General features: G+C 45.5%; 1 protein-coding gene across 5 annotated transcripts in view; it reads left to right on the top strand.

The window, feature by feature from the left end:
• The window catches only part of MSH3 (mutS homolog 3), a 211,618-nt gene that overhangs the window by 37,965 nt on the left and 153,911 nt on the right, over positions 1-19,742 (top strand). For all 5 annotated transcript variants that reach the window (XR_005776986.1, XR_005776987.1, XR_005776988.1 and 2 more), the window contains exon 8: positions 6,056-6,222. Coding sequence is in view for 2 of the 5 variants with exons in the window: in XM_040421493.1 (XP_040277427.1) it covers positions 6,056-6,222 (167 nt within the window). In the remaining 3 variants the exon portion in view is untranslated. The remainder of the gene's footprint in view (positions 1-6,055; positions 6,223-19,742) is intronic.

Consider the following 19,742-nt stretch of genomic DNA (forward strand, 5'->3'; position numbering starts at 1 on the left):
CAGTTTTATTTTTTTTGTGAGCGTACGCTGACTGTGGCCGGCACTCTTAGCTTCTGGCCACTGTTAGCGCATCGCACACCCCACCGCTGATCAACTTTGGACGGTTGATCAGCGATTTAGAATTATTTTTTTTTTCACATTTTTTTTAGTTAGTCTTTATTTATTTTTTTGTCTGTTAGGTTTAGGGTGAGTTCGCGAACACCCGTGCCCCCACACACACACACGCACACTAAATAAAGATTTACACTCATGCACGCACACACACACACACACACACGCAGACACACTGCCCTTTGGCCCGCCGGATGTTCTCGGCCGAGGAGGCATACGCTTAGCTTGCCTCCGAGTCCGAGAGTCCAAGTGAGGACGAGGATGACCCCACTTTCCTTTTGTCGTCCGTGTCCTCCTCATCATCTAGCGATGATGATGAGCCCCCAAGGCGGCGGTGACGGCGCCAGGTGGAGCAAGGGGACCGCCATGCTAGGGACCCTGTGGCGCACCCTAGTACGAGCAGCTCTGGGGCTCGTACTAGTTTTCCGGCCCACCAGTTAAATCCATCGGAGCCCCCTGCCGGTGAACTTGTCTGGTATACCCAAGAGCATTATGAGCCCGTGATTCCTGATTTTGAAGGCCAACCAGGAATCCAGATTTCCACAGTGGGCTTCACTGAATATGACTTTTTTAGTCTTTTTTTCAGTGACCACTTTGTAAATAATGGTGGAGCAAACAAACCTGTACGCCCAACAGTTTGTTGCTCAACACCCAGGCTCCTTTTTGGCTAGGTCCGGTGGCTGGACTCCGGTCAGTGCAGCCGAGATGAGGACATTTTGGGGCCTCGTGCTGCATATGAGCCTAGTCAAGAAACCTAGTGTCAGGCATTACTGGAGTGGGGACGTCCTCTACCAGGCCCCACTTTACAGTACGGCCATGACACGTACCCGGTTTGAGGCCATCCGGAAATGCCTGCATTATTCAGATAATGCAGCATGTCCCCCCCAAGGTGATCCTGCCTATGACCGCCTGTACAAACTCATCGATCACTTTGGGGCCAAAATTGTACAGGCCTATGTACCTGGAAGGGAGGTTGCGGTTGATGAGTCTCTCATTGCGTTCAAGGGGAGACTCCTTTTCCGCCAGTATGTTCCCTCTAAGCGGGCGAGGTATGGCGTGAAGCTGTACAAACTTTGTGAGAGTACCTTCGTGTGTACGAGGGGTGAGATTCCCGTATTCAACCCCCAGAATGTCCCCCCACTCTGGGTGTTCGCGGGAAACTTGTGTGGGACGTTATGCACCCACTGCCAAATGAGGTTTACCACCTGTACGTGGATAACTTTTATACTAGTATGCCCTTGTTCCAGTCCCTCGCCGCCAGATTCACGTCCGCTTGTGGGACCGTGCTGAAAAATCAACGCGGCCTCCCTACCTACCCCCTCCAGGTACCTATCCCCATGGGTGAGACCCGTGCCCTTATCACTGGAAACCTGTTGCTGGTCAGATATAAGGACAAGAGGGATGTCCTTGTACTGTCCACAATTCATGGTAACGGCATTACCCCTGTCCCTGTGCGCGGTACCGCGGCAATGGTCCTCAAGCCCGATTGTATCGTCAACTACAATCGGTATATGGGAGGAGTTGATCTCTCTGATCAAGTCCTCAAGCCATATAACGCCATGCGCAAAACCCGGGCATGGTACAAAAAAGTTGCGGTCTACTTGGTACAGGTTGCCTTGTAAAACTCTTTTGTGCTGTCCCGGAGCGCTGGCAACACAGGGACATTCCTTCAGTTCTATGAGGCAGTCCTCAAGGCTCTGATCTTTTCTGACCGGGAAAGAGCAGGCCTGAGTACCTCGGGAACTGTAGGCGCCCGGATCGTGGTCCCCCATACTGGAAAGAAGGGACGGACCCCAAAAAAGTGCAGAGTGTGTCACAGGAGGGGGATACGGAAGGACACCACTACTCAATGTGACACGTGCCCCGATCATCCGGGCCTCTGCATTATTGGTTGCTTCAGGGAGTACCACACTTCCATGGAGTACTAAATTTATATCCCAATTTAGCCACTGACAATCGGATAAAAAACTGGTTCTCAGACTTGAGACACTAAAACGAAAAAAAAAATTTCAAAACTATTATTTAGTAAAACAAACAAAAAAAATGACATATTGGGTATCGCCGCGTCCGTTATAATCTGCTGTATAAAAATACCCCCCTTCCCCAACCCCTCAGATGAACACGGTAAAAAAAAAATTTTTGTCACCTTACATCACAAAAATTGTAATGGCAAGCGATCAAAAAGTCATATGCCCCCCAAAATAGTTCCAATAAAACCGTCCTCTTATCCTGCAAAAAATGAGCCCCTACCTAAGTTTATCGGCTAAAAACAAACAAAATAAAAGACTCTTAGACTATGGAGATACTAAAATGTTTATTTTATTTTTTTTAAAAGATAATATAGTGTAAAACATAATAAATAAATAAAAAGTAGACCTATTAGGTATCGCCGCGTCTGTAAGAATCTGCTTTATAAAAATACCCCCCTAACCTCTCAGATGAACACGGTAAAAAATTAAAACGGTGCCAAAAAAGCAATTTATTTGGCACATTTTCCATTTTAATCCGTTTTTTTCCAATAACAAAGTAAGGGTTAACAGTCAAACAAAACGTAATATTTATTACCCTCATACTGCAGTTTACAGAAACACCCCATATGTGGTCGTAAACTGCTGTATGACCAAACGGCAGGGCGCAGAAGGAAAGGAACGCCGTATAGTTTCTGAAAGGCAGATTTTGATGGCCTTTTTTTTTTTTTCGGGCACCATGTCCCCTTTGAAGCCCCCCTGATGCACCCCTAGAGTAAAAACTCCATAAAAGCGACCCAATCTAAGAAACTACACCCCTCAAGGTATTCAAAACAGATTTTACAAACGTCGTTAACTAGGGATCGACCGATATTGATTTTTTAGGGCCGATACCGATACCGATAATTTGTGAACTTTCAGGCCGATAGCCGATAATTTATACCGATATTCTGGGAATTTTCATTTTTGAGAAAAAAAATAAATTCCTACACAAATCTGCTGAAAATTAATGTTTATTGTTAATGTGTATTTTTTTTTTTTTTTTTTACAAATCTTTTTCATTTATACTTAATATTTTTTGTGGTTTTTTTTTTTACTAACTTTTAGCCCCCTTAGGGACTAGAACCCTTGTCCTATTCCCCCTGATAGATCTCTATCAGGGTGAATAAGACCTCACACTGTCCCTGCTGCTCTGTGCATAGTGCACACAGCAGCAGGGAGCTGAACATGGCAGCCAGGGCTTCAATAGCGTCCTGGCTGCCATGGTAACCGATCCGAGCCCCAGGCTTACACAGCTGGGGCTCCGATCGGAGGAGCACGGGAGAGGGGATCCTGTGGCCACTGCCACCAATGAGTAATACTGGGTGGGGGGTGGGGGGGGGGGGGCGGCGCACTGCGCCACCAATGTTTTTACTATTGGCCGGGATTGGGATGGGGGGGGGGGGGGCGCACTGCGCCACCAATGAAGATAAGTCTCTCAATCATGCTGGCTGCAGAATCACATAGCCGACTCCCGACCTCTATGAGCGGTGGCTGCGATCCGCGGCACCTGAGGAGTTAACTACCGCGGACCGCAGCTATTGCTCATAGAGGTCGGGAGCCGGCTATGTGATTCTGCAGCCAGCTCCCGCCTCCTGTATATGAATGAATGAGAGGCTTATCTTCATTGGTGGCGCAGCGGCCACAGCCCCGCCCCTCCTCTATGTTCTCTCCTCTCATTGGCGGCAGCGGCAGCAGCAGCACAGGGGGAGGAGACACTGCTTCCTTCTCCCCTGTGCTGCTGAGGGAACACGGAGAGCGCTGAGAGCAGCGCGATCTGTGTTCCCAATACGTTATCGGAATATCGGCAAAATAGATGCCGATACCGATAACGTTCAAAATCCTCAATATCGGCCGATAATATCGGCCAAACCGATAATCGGTCGATCCCTATCGTTAACCCTTTAGGTGTTCCACAAGAGTTATTAGCAAATGGAGATGAAATTTTTGAATTTCTATGTCTGGTAACCTTGCCTCACAAAAATGTATCCATCCAGCTTGAGCCACTGTGATTAATTTGGTGCATCTTCACACTGCCTAAGTTTACGCTATCAGCATTTTAGACAGGATTAGTAAATCTGCCCGATTTTTATTTTATATAAAATCTTTCTGCCATAGATAGAAGGGGTTTTGAAGATTTTCTCCACCCCAGCAGGTAAAAAAAACTCTGCAGCAGTTCTGTGCAGAGGGTGAAATTGGCTTAAGAAGATATCATTCTTTAAAGGTAGGGTTGAGCGAATCGGGTTTGGATTGCTGTATCCGAACCCGATTCCTTTAAAAAACTTAGTTAATTTGTTAGTTAATATGGGCTCCATATTACTGTAAAAATATATGTCCTCCGCAGAGGTCTTTGCAAAGTTTCTGCAAATATCGCGACATGTACTTTGTCTCTCTTCTATCACATGTCAATTTGTTTATTGGCATAAATTACTGTATCAAAATCCAGTAGTAAGCCAAACTCTGCTTCGTGCCTCAATAATAAAGCTGAGTTTAGCTTTGTATTTTGATTACACCTAGAGGCTCTGCTTTCTCTACAACTGCCCTGCCCTGCCCTCTTCACTTTGGTTGACGGATAGGCACGATGAGGCAATGCGCCGTTGCCTTGCATATACTAGTACTTAATTTTTCTCAGTAATGTGGGCACATATGAACATGGGACCAACACAGATGTCTTCAGCTGCCAAGCGCACATGGAACAGGTCAGCCAGGTTCATAGGTACAAATCTGCTGACAGATCTCCTTTTAATTTTTCAAGGTTCTGCCATTCAATAAGGTCATCGTTTATCTTCCAATATTCTCCATCTCCATTCACATTCTAGTATCTAGGCACATCAGAGGTCTTTTGCCCTTTGACACCTTCTAAGTCTTTCCTGGTGGCAACAGTGATTTGGGAGAATACCCACACCTAAGAAATGGGGCTGCGGAGTTGGAGTGCGGAAACGTAGGAGTTGGAAGTTTGCTTTATCGACTCCACAGCACTGCTAAGAAAGATGATTCCGATATGTATTGCACTAATTGTTTGGGAAAGAAACCTTCCCAATTAAATCTTTCAACTAATAAGAGGGCCAGCACAGAAATTTTATTGACATCTTTTATGCATTTCAGTTCTGAAATCCATGAGGTCTTTCAATGACCTTCTCAAGGGTACATTCACCGTTTTTGAACCTTCTGTTTGAGTGTTCTCTGAAAGATGGTGGCGAGAGCTTGTATGAACAGCAATCTGGAATAAGCTTTCATCTATGATTTTCAATTCTAACGTTCTTTTTTAAGTTTACTATTAGCTATGGTTAATAGGATGAAGTGTCCCTATCCTTCAATATCATTGATTTTCCATGTATTACCTTTGGACTCAGTAGAGTTTGTGATTGCTGCCTTACTTAGTCGGAGATCTGGAGTTGAATCTGATGCTTTAGAGATGGGGTAGCACACCATGTCTGACAACTGGAAGACAATTTAACATTATTGGTGGTGTTCACAATTGTCTCTGGAGAAAGCAGCTGATATACCATGTGAACTTGCTATCCTCCTGCTGATGCTGAGCAATGATCTGCTGGTCCCAATATATGAAGAGAGGAAGACTAGGTGGTATCTTGGAGATATTGTGGGTTCAGCTGTATCAATGAATACAAAAACACCATTCATGTTGGAGCCTTGTACTTGAAATAGGCATGGGTCCCAGAGGAGCGGTCTGCCCTGTCGGGCATTTATGACATAGTCTGATGCCACCTGCAACTAGATCCTTCCTTCTATTTGTATAGAAGACAGGTTTGCATTACCATTCCTGTGTGCTGAAGATGTCTTCACAGCCCGTTCCTTGATTTAAATTTTTTGGTATGCATCCTGTGTTCCTGTATACCCTGCATTCTCTACACGTCTTCCTATAATATAGGACATAATGTTATAATGTTATTTTCATGAAGATATATTCTTTTTTTCAGGCTGTTCATCCATCTACAGGAGAAGTGATATTTGACAGTTTTCATGACTCTAAATCACGGTTTGAGTTAGAGACAAGGATTTTACGTTTGCAGCCGGCTGAAATGTTACTTCCCTCTGAGATTTCTGAAGGAACTGAAAAGCTCATCTATAACATAACAGCAGCATGGTAAGTGTAGGGTGTAATGCTTGTGTAGACCTAAAGATGATCAGTGATGCTTATACATGTACACTTGGTGGCGCTGTGCAATAATAATTTCTATTTTTTCTTATTCTCATAAGAGATCGAAGACTACAAATTGTGTCAGGATGCGTTCAGTAAAACTCGCACCATTTTGCAAGCAAGTTCAGTCCGTTTTGTCTACGATTGCGTTCAATTGTTTAGTTTTTTCCGCGCGGGTGCAATGCGTTTGGATGTGTTTTTCACTCTCGTGAAAAAACCCTGAAGGTTTACAAACAACATCTCATAGCAACCATCAGTGAAAAACTGATTACATCCGGATGCAATGCGTTTTTGACTGAAGGAGGTTAGACCTCACAGGGCTAGGCTATCAAAATCCCAGAAACCACTTTAAAGTTGAGAACGCGCCAAGAAATGACATATTCGTTATGGGTGTCTGTTGGTGTCTATCTCCATTCAATGGGGCTTAAAGGCAAGCAGGTATGCAGTGTTCAAAGTAAGAAAGAAACTGCTGCAAAATCTGCCATATGAACATACTCAAAGGAGGTAATGCATCAGGTTTGTACACCATTTTGCCTTCTTATATCACCCTTGCCACTTTTGAAAAAGTGGTTTAAAAGTGGATGTGGCTAAGTGTGGTAATTAGCACCTATAAAAGTGGGCAGCGCCGCAAATATTCTAGGAAATAAACTTTATTGGGACAAAATATAAGATGATTAACCCCTTAAGGACTTGGGACGTACCAGTACGCCCTATTTCCTGAGTCCTTAAGGACTCAGGACGTACCAGTACGTCCTAACTTTAAATCGCGATTGCGGCGCGGCGTGTGTTAATCGCAACAGGATGTCCGCTGATCGCTGCAAACCGCAGGTCAATTCAGACCTGCGGTTTGCGGCTTTTACCTTATCCGGTGGGCGGCGGTGCCATCGGGTCCCCATGCGGCTATAGGGGGGACCCGATGGCATGGAAGGCAGCGCGATGTCTAAGGAAGGCATCGCGCTGCCTTCCGGTGACGATCCTGTGAGATCCAGCCCCCTGGATCTCACAGGCCGGAAGCTGTATGAGTAATACACACAGTATTACTCATACAGACAATGCATTCCAATACAGAAGTATTGGAATGCATTGTAAAGGATTAGACCCCCAAAAGTTGAAGTCCCAAAGTGGGGCAAAAAAAAAAGTTGAAAAAATAAAGTTTCCCCCCCAAAAATTAAAAGTTTCAAGTAAAAATAAACAAAAACGTCATTTTCCGCAAATAAAGTTAAAAACAATTGGTAAAAAATAGGGGGAAAAAATAAAAGTATACATATTAGGTATCGCCGCATCTGTATCAACCGGCTTTATAAAAATATCACATGACCTAACCCCTCAGATAAACACCGTAAAAAATAAAAACTGTGCTAAATAAACCATTTCTTGTCACCTTACATCACAAAAAGTGTAATAGCAAGCGATCAAAAAGTCATATGCACCCCAAAATAGTGCCAATAAATTTTTTTCTTCAAAAATGAAATCACTGTGTAAAACTTACATAAATAAAAAATACATATTGGGTATCGCCGCATCCGTGACAACCTGGTCTATAAAAATTCACATGATCTAACCTGTCAGATGAATGTTGTAAATAACAAAAAATAAAAACGGTGCCAAAACAGCTATTTCTTGTTACCTTGCCGCACAAAAAGTGTAATATAGAGCAACCAAAAATTATATGTACCCTAAACTAGTACCAACAAAACTGCCACCCTATCCCGTAGTTTCTAAAATGGGGTCACTTTTTTGGAGTTTCTACTCTAGGGGTGCATCAGGGGGGCTTCAAATGGGACATGGTGTCAAAAAAAACAGTCCAGCAAAATCTGCCTTCCAAAAACCGTATGGCATTCATTTTCTTCTGCGCCCTGCCGTGTGCCCGTACAGCGGTTTACGACCACATATGGGGTGTTTCTGTAAACTACAGAATCAGGGCCATAAATATTGAGTTTGGTTTGGCTGTTAACCCTTGCTTTGTAAGTGGAAAAAAAATTATTAAAATGGAAAATCTGCCAAAAAAGTGAAATTTTGAAATTGTATCTCTATTTTCCATTAATTCTTGTGGAACACCTAAAGGGTTAACAACATTTGTAAAATCAGTTTTGAATACCTTGAGGGGTGTAGTTTCTAGAATTGGGTCATTTTTGGGTGGTGATTTGCTTCTAAACTTCTAAGCCTTGTAACATCCCCAAGAAATAAAATATAATTCCCAAAATGATCCAAACATGAAGTAGACATATGGGGAATGTAAAGTAATAACTATTTTTGGAGGTATTACTATGTATTATAAAAGTAGAAAAATTGAAACTTGGAAATTTGCAATTTTTTACAAATTTTGGGTAAATTTTAGTATTTTTTTATAAATAAAAATGATTTTTTTTAACTTCATTTTACCAGTGTCATGAAGTACAATATGTGACGAAAAAACAATCTCAGAATGGCCTGGATAAGGCTACTTTCACACTAGTGTTCGGGGCTCCGCTTGTGAGCTCCATTTGAAGGGGCTCACAAGCGGCCCCGAACGCATCCGTCCAGCCCTAATGCATTCTGAGTGGACGCGGATCCGCTCAGAATGCATCAGTCTGGCGGCGTTCAGCCTCTGCTCCGCTCAGCAGGCGGACACCCGAACGCTGCTTGTAGCGTTCGGGTGTCCGCCTGACCGTGCGGAGGCAAGCGGATCCGTCCAGACTTACAATGTAAGTCAATGGGGACGGATCCGTTTGAAGATGACACTATATGGTTCAATCTTCAAACGGATCCGTCCCCCATTGACTTTCAATGTAAAGTCTGGACGGATCCGTTCAGGCTACTTTCACACTTAGAAATTTTTCTAAGTTATAATGCAGACGGATCCGTTCTGAACGGATGCAAACGTCTGCATTATAGTAGCGGATCCGTCTGATGAAACATCAGACGGACCCGCTCCGAACGCTAGTGTGAAAGTAGCCTAAGTCAAAGCGTTTTAAAGTTATCAGCACATAAAGTGACACTGGTCAGATTTGCAAAAAATGTCCGGGTCTTTAAGGTGAAATAGGGCCGAGTCCTTAAGGGTTTAAGGTAGGGTTGGGCGATATACCGGTATCACGATATACCGCGGTATTAAAAAAACGGCGATATGGCGATATCGCTGTTTCCAAAATACCGCTGTATTTTGTGACGTCATCAAAGCGGTCAGCTCACATTGTGCGCTGACCGCTTCTAAACGTGCGCCCGCCCGCCGCTGCACCTTGCATAGCGCTGCCGCTGAGTAACATTACTTCCTCTCGCTCCTGGCCTGGCTCCTTCTTGCTCCGCCTCCCTTAGTCAAGTCTCCACCCACCATCTGACATCATCACCGTCGTCACCCACCGGCTCTATTGTATATGTGGCGATGGCGAATCGATCCCCTGTGTGAGTACTGGTGTCTCTGGAGAGACTTTTCCTGCGGCTGCCTCACTAGTGTGTGCTCTGGTGACGAAATTATATACTTACTACTTCCCGCAGCGGCCGCCCCGGCTCTCCCTCCTCCTTGCTCCCATATTGAAATCTCTGCCCACCGGCATCTGATGTCAGAATCAGAGCACACAAGCGAGGCAGCCGCGGGAAAGGTATATCGCAAAGTATTACTGCATGTATGGTGGCCTGTGGCCACAAGACCTTATTATAACACCTCCTTGTGGCCCCCCATACAGTGTAACGCCTCCTTGTGGCCCCCCATACAGTGTAACGCCTCCTTGTGGCCCCCCATACAGTGTAACGCCTCCTTGTGGCCCCCCATACAGTGTAACGCCTCCTTGTGGCCCCCCCATACAGTGTAACGCCTCCTTGTGGCCCCCCCATACAGTGTAACGCCTCCTTGTGGCCCCCCATACAGTGTAACGTCTCCTTGTGGCCCCCCCATACAGTGTAACGCCTCCTTGTGGCCCCCCCATACAGTGTAACGCCTCCTTGTGGCCCCCCCATACAGTGTAACGCCTCCTTGTGGCCCCCCCATACAGTGTAACGCCTCCTTGTGGCCCCCCCATACAGTGTAACGTCTCCTTGTGGCCCCCCCATACAGTGTAACGCCTCCTTGTGGCCCCCCCATACAGTGTAACGCCTCCTTGTGGCCCCCCCATACAGTGTAACGCCTCCTTGTGGCCCCCCCATACAGTGTAACGCCTCCTTGTGGCCCCCCCATACAGTGTAACGTCTCCTTGTGGCCCCCCCATACAGTGTAACGCCTCCTTGTGGCCCCCCCATACAGTGTAACGCCTCCTTGTGGCCCCCCATACAGTGTAACGCCTCCTTGTGGCCCCCCCATACAGTGTAATGCCTCCTTGTGGCCCCCCTATACAGTAACGCCTCCTTGTGGCCCCCCTATACAGTAACGCCTCCTTGTGGCCCCCCATACAGTGTAATGCCTCCTTGTGGCCCCCCCATACAGTGTAACGCCTCCTTGTGGCCCCCCATACAGTGTAACGCCTCCTTGTGGCCCCCCATACAGTGTAACGCCTCCTTGTGGCCCCCCCATACAGTGTAACGCCTCCTTGTGGCCCCCCCATACAGTGTAACGCCTCCTTGTGGCCCCCCATACAGTGTAACGTCTCCTTGTGGCCCCCCCATACAGTGTAACGCCTCCTTGTGGCCCCCCCATACAGTGTAACGCCTCCTTGTGGCCCCCCCATACAGTGTAACGCCTCCTTGTGGCCCCCCCATACAGTGTAACGTCTCCTTGTGGCCCCCCCATACAGTGTAACACCTCCTTGTGGCCCCCCCATACAGTGTAACGCCTCCTTGTGGCCCCCCCATACAGTGTAACGCCTCCTTGTGGCCCCCCCATACAGTGTAATGCCTCCTTGTGGCCCCCCTATACAGTAACGCCTCCTTGTGGCCCCCCATACAGTGTAATGCCTCCTTGTGGCCCCCCCATACAGTGTAACGCCTCCTTGTGGCCCCCCCATACAGTGTAACGCCTCCTTGTGGCCCCCCCATACAGTGTAACGCCTCCTTGTGGCTGCCCCCATACAGTGTAACGCCTCCTTGTGGCCCCCCCATACAGTGTAACGTCTCCTTGTGGCTGCCCCCATACAGTGTAACGTCTCCTTGTGGCTGCCCCCATACAGTATAACGTCTACTTGTGGCCCCCCCATACAGTGTAACGTCTCCTTGTGGCTGCCCCCATACAGTATAACGTCTCCTTGTGGCCCCCCCATACAGTATAACGTCTCCTTGTGACTGTCCCCATACAGTATAACGTCTCCTTGTGGCTGCCCCCATACAGTATAACGTCTCCTTGTGGCCCCCCATACAGTATAACGTCTCCTTGTGGCCCCCCATACAGTATAACGTCTCCTTGTGGCCCCCCATACAGTATAACGTCTCCTTGTGTTTTTTTTTCTTTTAAACGGGTATTTATCGCGATATATATCGTTATCGCGATAAATTTTTTAATATCGTTATCGTCTGAATATTTTTGATATCGTCCAACCCTAGTTTAAGGTGCTAAAAAATATGTGTAATGTTTCAGTTTTTCTACTTTTGCACAATAGTAGCTCTTTTTTATTTATTTTTTTATAATAAAAATTTACTTTATTAAACATTAAATATTTTTTGTCCCATTAATGAACTTTACAATCAGATCACTTCTATAATACTTTGCTATACTCGGCATACCAAATCATTATTGTCTATTAGTCTTCAATGACAACCAGCAGCACTGTGCAATCGTGACAGAGCCCTGATCCTGCCCATCTAGAAGCCACAGTTGTAGTTGACTGCGACATCTAAGAGGTTAATGCCGTGAATCGGCCTACTCATTCTTCCCTGTGAATGCTGCTGTGTAGTACACCCATGCAGCAGACATGCGTTTTTAAAAATCTATTTAGCTTGTCTATAAATGTCGCTGTTCGGCCAAGCATGTGACAAAATAATTAAAAGTTTCTAAGCTGCTTAAATCTGAACTTGACTTTTTAAATAATAAAAAAATGATTGTTCATTACATTATAGAGCAGCAGGATGCATTATGTTTTCTTATGATTACAATTATAAAATTTTTTATTTTACAGACTTGAGGGGTCATTTACTAACCAGAAATACTCCTATACTAGGTGTATTTCTGGCGCAGATTTCGGTGTGAAAGTCCTTTGTGCTGCAGTCTGTGACTTTTCCCCACTCACTCAAGGTCTAAAAAAAAGTGGGCTTGGCGGGGAAGAGGACAGGTCGGTAGGCCCGTCTCATTTCCATTTTCTATGCCAGGTTTTGGCGGAGAAAATGGTCTAAATATAAGACCGCTAGAAAGCTGTCTTAGGCCCCTTTCATACGAGCGAGTTTTCAGCACTGGTGCATTGTGTGAAGTGAATGCATAGCTCCCGCACTGAATCCTGACCCATTCATTTCAATGGGTCTGTGTACCTGAGCGTTTTTATTTCACGCATTAGTTCTGCGTTGCGTGAAAAACGCAGCATGTTCTATATTCTATGTTTTTCAAGCAGCCCTGGTTCCATAGAAGTAAATGGGGCTTCAGTGAAGATGTTGTTTTGTAAACCTTCTTCAGTTTTTTATCACGCGCGTGAAAAACGCATCAAAACACATTGCACCCGCACGGAAAAAACTCAACAACTGAATGTAATCGCAGACAAAACTGACTGAACTTGCTTGCATAATGGTGCGAGTTTTACTGAATGCACCTGGAACGCATCCGGAAACAATCCGTCACGCTTGTGTGAAAGAGGCCTTACATGTAGAAGCGACGGTGGTTCCACCACCAGTTAAAGAGCTTACTAAGATCGGCATTTTAGACACCAGTCTTTATAAATTACCCCCTTGATTTTATATATATATATATTTTTTTTTGCACTGGCTTCTCCCTTTTAAAGATGGCTCCTCAGAAGTATATTCAAAATTAGACCTTTCAGTTATAAATAAGACCCTTCACGGTACCCCCAAACCTATGGTACAGATCTCACCTAGCCAACCAAAACCCTGCTCTGCAATGACTAGGGGCAAATCCTTAATTGTTTTGCAAAAGCTGTTAAACCGTTGGACATTGATTATAGGGTAGCTAGCTCCACTAGGTGGCACTGCAGACACAGCTTTCTTTGTCTTGGAAGAGAGTTAATTTGAATATCCTATTTCCCAGAGCCCATTTCCTGGCCTATAAATGTCCTACACCAGCTTTGGTGCTCTCCAGAGGAGAAATGGTACCCCCTGAGATCTAGTGATACATGCTCCAAATACTCCTTACTCCCCCCTGCTCCACGAAATGATTCTCCTCTTCACTGAGGAGACCACTACTTCTTACCTCCTCTCACCACTCTGGGCTGCAATGTCTCCTCAGTCTCCTTTCTCCATTGCTGTCTTGGTTCTTCTCAGTCACTGCAGGTCCAATCGCTAGAACGCGGTGCCCTATAGCTAATCAAATGACTCTGTACACCAGTAGCAAACACACTGAACTGTGCTGTGTAAGGCTCCATTCAGACGTCCGTAGAATGGGTCCACATCCGTTCTGCAATTATGCGAAACGGGTGCGGACCCATTTATTCTCTATGGGGCCGGAAGAGATGCGGACAGCACACAGTGTGCTGTCCGCATCCGCATTTCCGGAGCGTGGGCCCGATCTTCCGGTCCGCAGCTCCAGAAAAAAATAGCACATGTCCTATTCTTGCCAGCAATTGCGGACAAGAATAGGCATTTCTATGGGATCCGCAATGCACTATGGACATCTGAATGGAGCCTAATGCTGTGTAAACTGAAAGCAGGTTGCTGGTGGCTCACCTGGCCAATACAATGTTTAGGTGCTCTAGGTTTAACTGATTCACCCAATCAGGAAGGAAGAGTATGCAATAAAATGTATGTGGAAAACCAGCACTCTTCACCTGGTAGTACACTTAAAGAGCAATGTAGACAGATTGGTGGGTAAAAATATGTATTTATTAAGTATCAATATCAATAATATAGGGTGTATATAATGGTCTGAGCTGCGACCACTGATGAAGGAGGCAGCTCAGACCTACGAAACGCGTATGGTGATTCCCCCACAAACCTGCTCACATATCATCCTGGAAGCGCTTCTAATCGATTGACTTTACCCTCCCATTGGATCAAAAAGATCGCTATACAGCGATCGCGAACTAAACAAAGGAAAGACACATGAGACGCCGAAACATCGGAGCGGCCATCACGGAGCGCAGTAAGGGCGCACTAACAGCAGGGACACTAGCACCTAGAAGGTAAACCACAGTCAGGGTACAGCCCTTCTCACCGTGTGGGACGCCACACTAGGTGCAGCACCCTACTGCTACATCACCCCCTTTTTTCTGTATATTACTACCATTAACAGTGACCGGCCAGTAATCCCTATCAGAGAAGTACTACAAGTAACAAACATTTACCTTGCCACATTTTTTCTTATTGTTACTTCACTTATCTACAAACTGTTTACACGGGATACCTACCCACCAGAGTGGCAGCAAAAACCATTGAAGGTGGAAATCAGCGCTGAATGACTACTGTATTAATATACCTGTACCCCCATTTTTTACTTCATATTTTATTTTTTTATTTTTTCATCCGATTGCTCACTTTTTCAATTTTTATGCTTTTTTATGAAGGTGATCACTATCACTGATTACTACCTTTTTAAATCCAATCCTATTAACGTACATATACGATCCCCCCTCCCATTATATATACCCTATATCATTGATATTGATACTTAATAAATACATACTTTTACCCACCAATCTGTCTACATTGCTCTTTAAAGGGTTTCTACCACCACATTTTGACCTAATTAGCTGTCAGACACTAGCGATCTGCTAGTGTCTGCCCTACCTAACCATGCTATTGTAATTCCTTTCTCTGCAGCGGTTACCCTAAAAAAACGTAGTTTTATTGGTATGCAACTGAGCCTCTAGGTGCTATGGGGGCGTCTTTTCAGCATTTCTGCCGCCCAATAAAAATATTGTGGACGGGGTTGTCCACGATATTTTTTTAATTTCCCCCATCATCCAGGAGAACTATATTCACGCCACTTTGTTCCGGCTCTGTGGATACTGGGCTGTCTACACTTCCAGTCCCCGCATGAAAACTTCCTGCATGGACGGGGTCACATGCACGGCTGTAGCAAATGAATGGCCTCAGCAGTGACGTGTTCCCAAGTAGCATATCACTGTTGGGTCACGTGTTGCTTGGGGACACGTTACTGCTAAGATACTGTAAAGACTGGCTGCAGAGCTGCATGTGGCCCTGTGCATGCTGGACAGTAGTGCAGCGAAGATGGCCTGAAACCTACAGAGCCAAAACAAAGTGTGGAGAGCAGGTGGGGAGAGGAATTAAAAATAAAAATAGTGGACAACCCCTTTAAAGGGGTTCTCAAAGACTGGGAACCCATGTTTAGATAACCTGACGAGGTTGAAGCCTAGGTTTTAGGTACCATAATTATTTTAGCCCTTGTTTATTGTGATATGTTATCAGTGTACTAATCTAATTGGAAAACATACAGGACTCACATTATATTTAGGTTCTTTTAACGTCTTTGTACTGTGTCTTGCTTCTTTTGTCAGAAGATTGCTTTCCGAGCTTCCTTCTGAGGTGGGTGTCTTCCGAGATCCCAAATGTGGGATGCAGTATAATTAACATGCTAAAATAAAAATATAGGCTGCTCTCTGCCGTCACTTTCATGTCTTACAGAATAACCGTGCATGGCAACAGTATCTAAAGTTTGACATTTCTGCTTTTAAAAATGTTTTAAGATAAGTCTTCGGTAGACAGTTATGAAACGGAGAAATGGAAAGGTCCTTACATACCAGATATTGATAAATCGACTCTCATCTCCTGCTCTGTACTTAAACACTTTGTGCAGAATAGTTTGCTATTGACCTATTTAGTCCTTTCATTTTGTAATTGTGATCACCGGAGCATGGAAGTATTATTCTTGCCTTTTAGTTCATATAATCTTTTTGCCCTGAGATTAAAGAACATTTCCCTATGGAATATATTTTCTTGAGTTGTCTTTCTCTGAATTGTCTTCCAGCTTCTATAGACAATTCTGCCTATGAATGAGTAATAAAGGAGCAGGGTGTTATCAATCCATATTTAGGAGTATAGGAAAGCTAGATAAGAAATCCGTCTGAAGTCCTCAAGTTGTGACTTGGCTTTCCAGAAATGTCTAAATTGATAACTAGAGAACATTATATAATTTTACAACATGTCTTTAAAAATAATTTGGGCTAAGGCTACTTTCATACTGCCGTTTCTGGGTCCGCCTGCGAGATCCGTTTCAAGGCTCTCACAAGCGGCCCAAAACGGATCAGTTCAGCCCCAATGCATTCTGAATGGATAAGGATCCGTTCAGAATGCATCAGTTTGGCTCCGTTCCGCCTCCATTCCGCTCTGGAGGCGGACACCAAAACGCTGCTTGCAGCGTTTTGATGTCCGTCTGACGAAACTGAGCCAAACGGATCTCAATGTAAGTCAATAGGGATGGATCCGTTTTTACTGACACAATATGGTGCAATTGAAAACGGATCCACCTCCCATTGACTTTCAATGTAAGTCAAAATGGATCCGTTTGCATTATCATGAACAAAAAAAATAATATATATATATTTTCCATTTCATCCACCATGACGGCCCACATTGAGATTGACCCTTGACCTCTGTAGGGGCAGGAACACATAGAGAGTTTAAATTCCCCCCACCCCTCCACCTCCTCAGTGCTTTCCTGCCCCTACAGGGGCCAACATGTAGAGAGAGCCCTCCTTCCTGGAGGGTAGCAAGCTTTATTCTTTTACAGGAATCTCCTGCTGGCCTCCCACGGCAGGGGCTAAGGCTGGCCAGCTTGGAGCAACGAGGACCCTCGTCTTAGCTTATGCTGAGGCCTGCGGCCCTTCCCTACCTCAGACTTCCTTCCCTCTTCTGGGTAATAGTCGGGGGTGCCGGCTTCACAAGGCGCCTCGCGCGCGGCGCTTGGCGTCCTTCCTTACAGGTGACCGGCAGCAGGAGTGGTGCGGCGCATGAAGCGCATTATGGGCGGGCCGGGTTGGTGCGGCGCAGGCTTACGCTATCAGTCGAGGGCGCTGCTTGATGACGTCAGACGCCGGGACAGAATTTAAAAAGACCGCGGTATCAGCCTTTGACTGCTGCACCGCGATGTCTGAAGCACCTACTCCTCGCCAGGAAGGCTCTGACCCTTCGGCCATCAGTACAGTGAGTCCCCTCTGGGGGGAAATTGTATTTTAAAATTTCTACTTCTGTTACAATTCTGAATACGGTATATCTGGTTGCTTCCTCCAGGGCAGCAAAGATTCTAAAACTAAAGCAAAGCTCTCAAAGTGCTGTGCATGCTCAAGAAGGTTACCTGAAAATTACAAAAAGAGGCTGTGCAAGCCTTGCACTGCTGAAATATGGAAGGAAGAGCAACCAGATATCCTGTCCGAAATGAAAACTTTTATTACGGACGAAATCAAATCTTCTTTGGCCACTATGTCTGTTCCTACTAGTGTCCCTAACCCTCCCAAGAAACGCAAACTGTCGGTCGTCTCCTCATCTGAGGGCGAGGATGTAGAGGAAGCTTCCGTCACATCCAGACAGATTCCTGCTGAGGACCCCTTGTCCGAGGGGGAAATTTTGGAGGAGGACAAAAAATATTTTTTCTCCACAGACGAGATGGAAGATTTACTCAGAGCAGTCAGGTCCACAATGGGAATCGAGGATACCCCTAGACCCCGGACCGTTCAAGATGAAATGTTTGGCGGCCTTAGATCCAAGACTTCCATCGTCTTCCCTATAAACGAGAATATACGGGAAATGATAATGGAGGAGTGGGCAGATCCTGAGAAGAGATTAGGTGTCCCCAAGGAGTTCAGGAACCGACTCTGCTTTGACCCAGCAGAAAGCAAAATATATAATCAGACCCCCAAAGTCGACATACAGGTTGCGAAGGTTGTAAAGAAAACCGCTCTTCCTTTTGAGGATTCTTCCCAATTGGGTGATCCAATGGACAGAAAAGCAGACGGGCTTCTAAAAAGATCCTGGGAATCAGCAATGTTTGGGGTAAAAGCAAACATTGCAGCAACTTCAGTAGCCAGGGCTATGTATATATGGTTGGGGGAGTTGGACGAACACCTAAAAAATAAGACCCCTAGAGAAGAAATCAGGGAGTCTATTCCACTCCTTCGTTCCGCCACAGCATTCTTAGCGGATGCCTCCGCGGAATCCATCCGCTTCTCAGCCAAAGACGCTGCTCTCTCTAACGCAGCCAGGCGAGCATTATGGATGAAAGCATGGTCAGGGGACAAGGCATCCAAAGCCAAACTCTGTTCTATCCCATTTTCTGGAGAGTTTGTCTTTGGGCCCACTCTAGATAAAATTCTAGAGGGAGCAGCGGATAAGAAAAAGGGATTTCCGGAGGACAAGGAGTCTAGAAAGAAGCCCTTTCGTCAGTTCCAGCCCCAGCAAAGATCCTACAGGGGGAAAGGAAAAACGGGCAGATGGAGCTATCCCAAAGGGGGAAGAGGGAGAGGCTTCATCCTCAATCCCCAAAACCGACAAAATAAACAGCAATGACGCCAGAGTAGGGGGGAGACTGAGGGGGTTTTTTCCATCTTGGGAGCAGATCACCTCAAATCCCTGGGTTCTAAACGTAGTCTCTCAAGGCTACAAAATAGAATTCACTTCAATCCCCCCAAGAAGATTCTGCATCTCATCCCAGAGCAAAACAGAACTTCCAAAAATATGGCAGGGCGTCCGAGACCTCTTAGATCTAGGGGTAATTCAGAGGGTCCCGCAACTAGAACAAAGGAAAGGCTTCTACTCCACCCTCTTCCTAGTAAAGAAACCAAACCAATCCCTGCGAACCATCATAAACCTAAAACCTCTAAACAGATCCATCTTATACAGGAAATTCAGGATGGAAACCATCACATCCACTATTCCCCTAATACAGAAAGGAGCGTTTATGTCGTCAATCGACCTCAAAGACGCATACTACCATATCCCTATCCATCATCTTTCTCAAAAGTACTTAAGATTCTCCCTAAAAGGGCCGGACGGCTTGATCCACCATTTTCAGTATGTCGCCCTCCCTTTCGGCATCTCCTCGGCCCCCAGGGTCTTCACAAAGGTGGTAGTGGAAATGGTGGCCTATCTTCGTCAGGAAGGCATAACAATTATCCCATACCTAGACGACTTCCTTATTCTTGGCAATACAGAAGCCGAAAATCTGTCTGCAACTCGGAGATTCTCAGAGTTCCTAGAAAGTCTGGGTTGGATCATAAATATAAAAAAATCCACGCTGATTCCATCCAGAAGAATAAGATTCCTAGGCGTAGAGCTGGACTCAGCCCTGTTAAAGACCTTTCTCCCCCAGGACAAAACCGTAGCATTAATAGAGAAGATCCGAATATTTCAGAGTTCTCACAGATGCTCCATCAGACGGTCCATGAGTCTTCTCGAAAGTCTAACTGCCTGCATCCCCTCGGTTGCCTGGTGCCAAAGCCACACAAGGGTAATCCAAA

The sequence above is a fragment of the Bufo bufo genome, chromosome 2, assembly GCF_905171765.1.
Source record: "Bufo bufo chromosome 2, aBufBuf1.1, whole genome shotgun sequence".
NCBI classification, from domain to species: domain Eukaryota; kingdom Metazoa; phylum Chordata; class Amphibia; order Anura; family Bufonidae; genus Bufo; species Bufo bufo.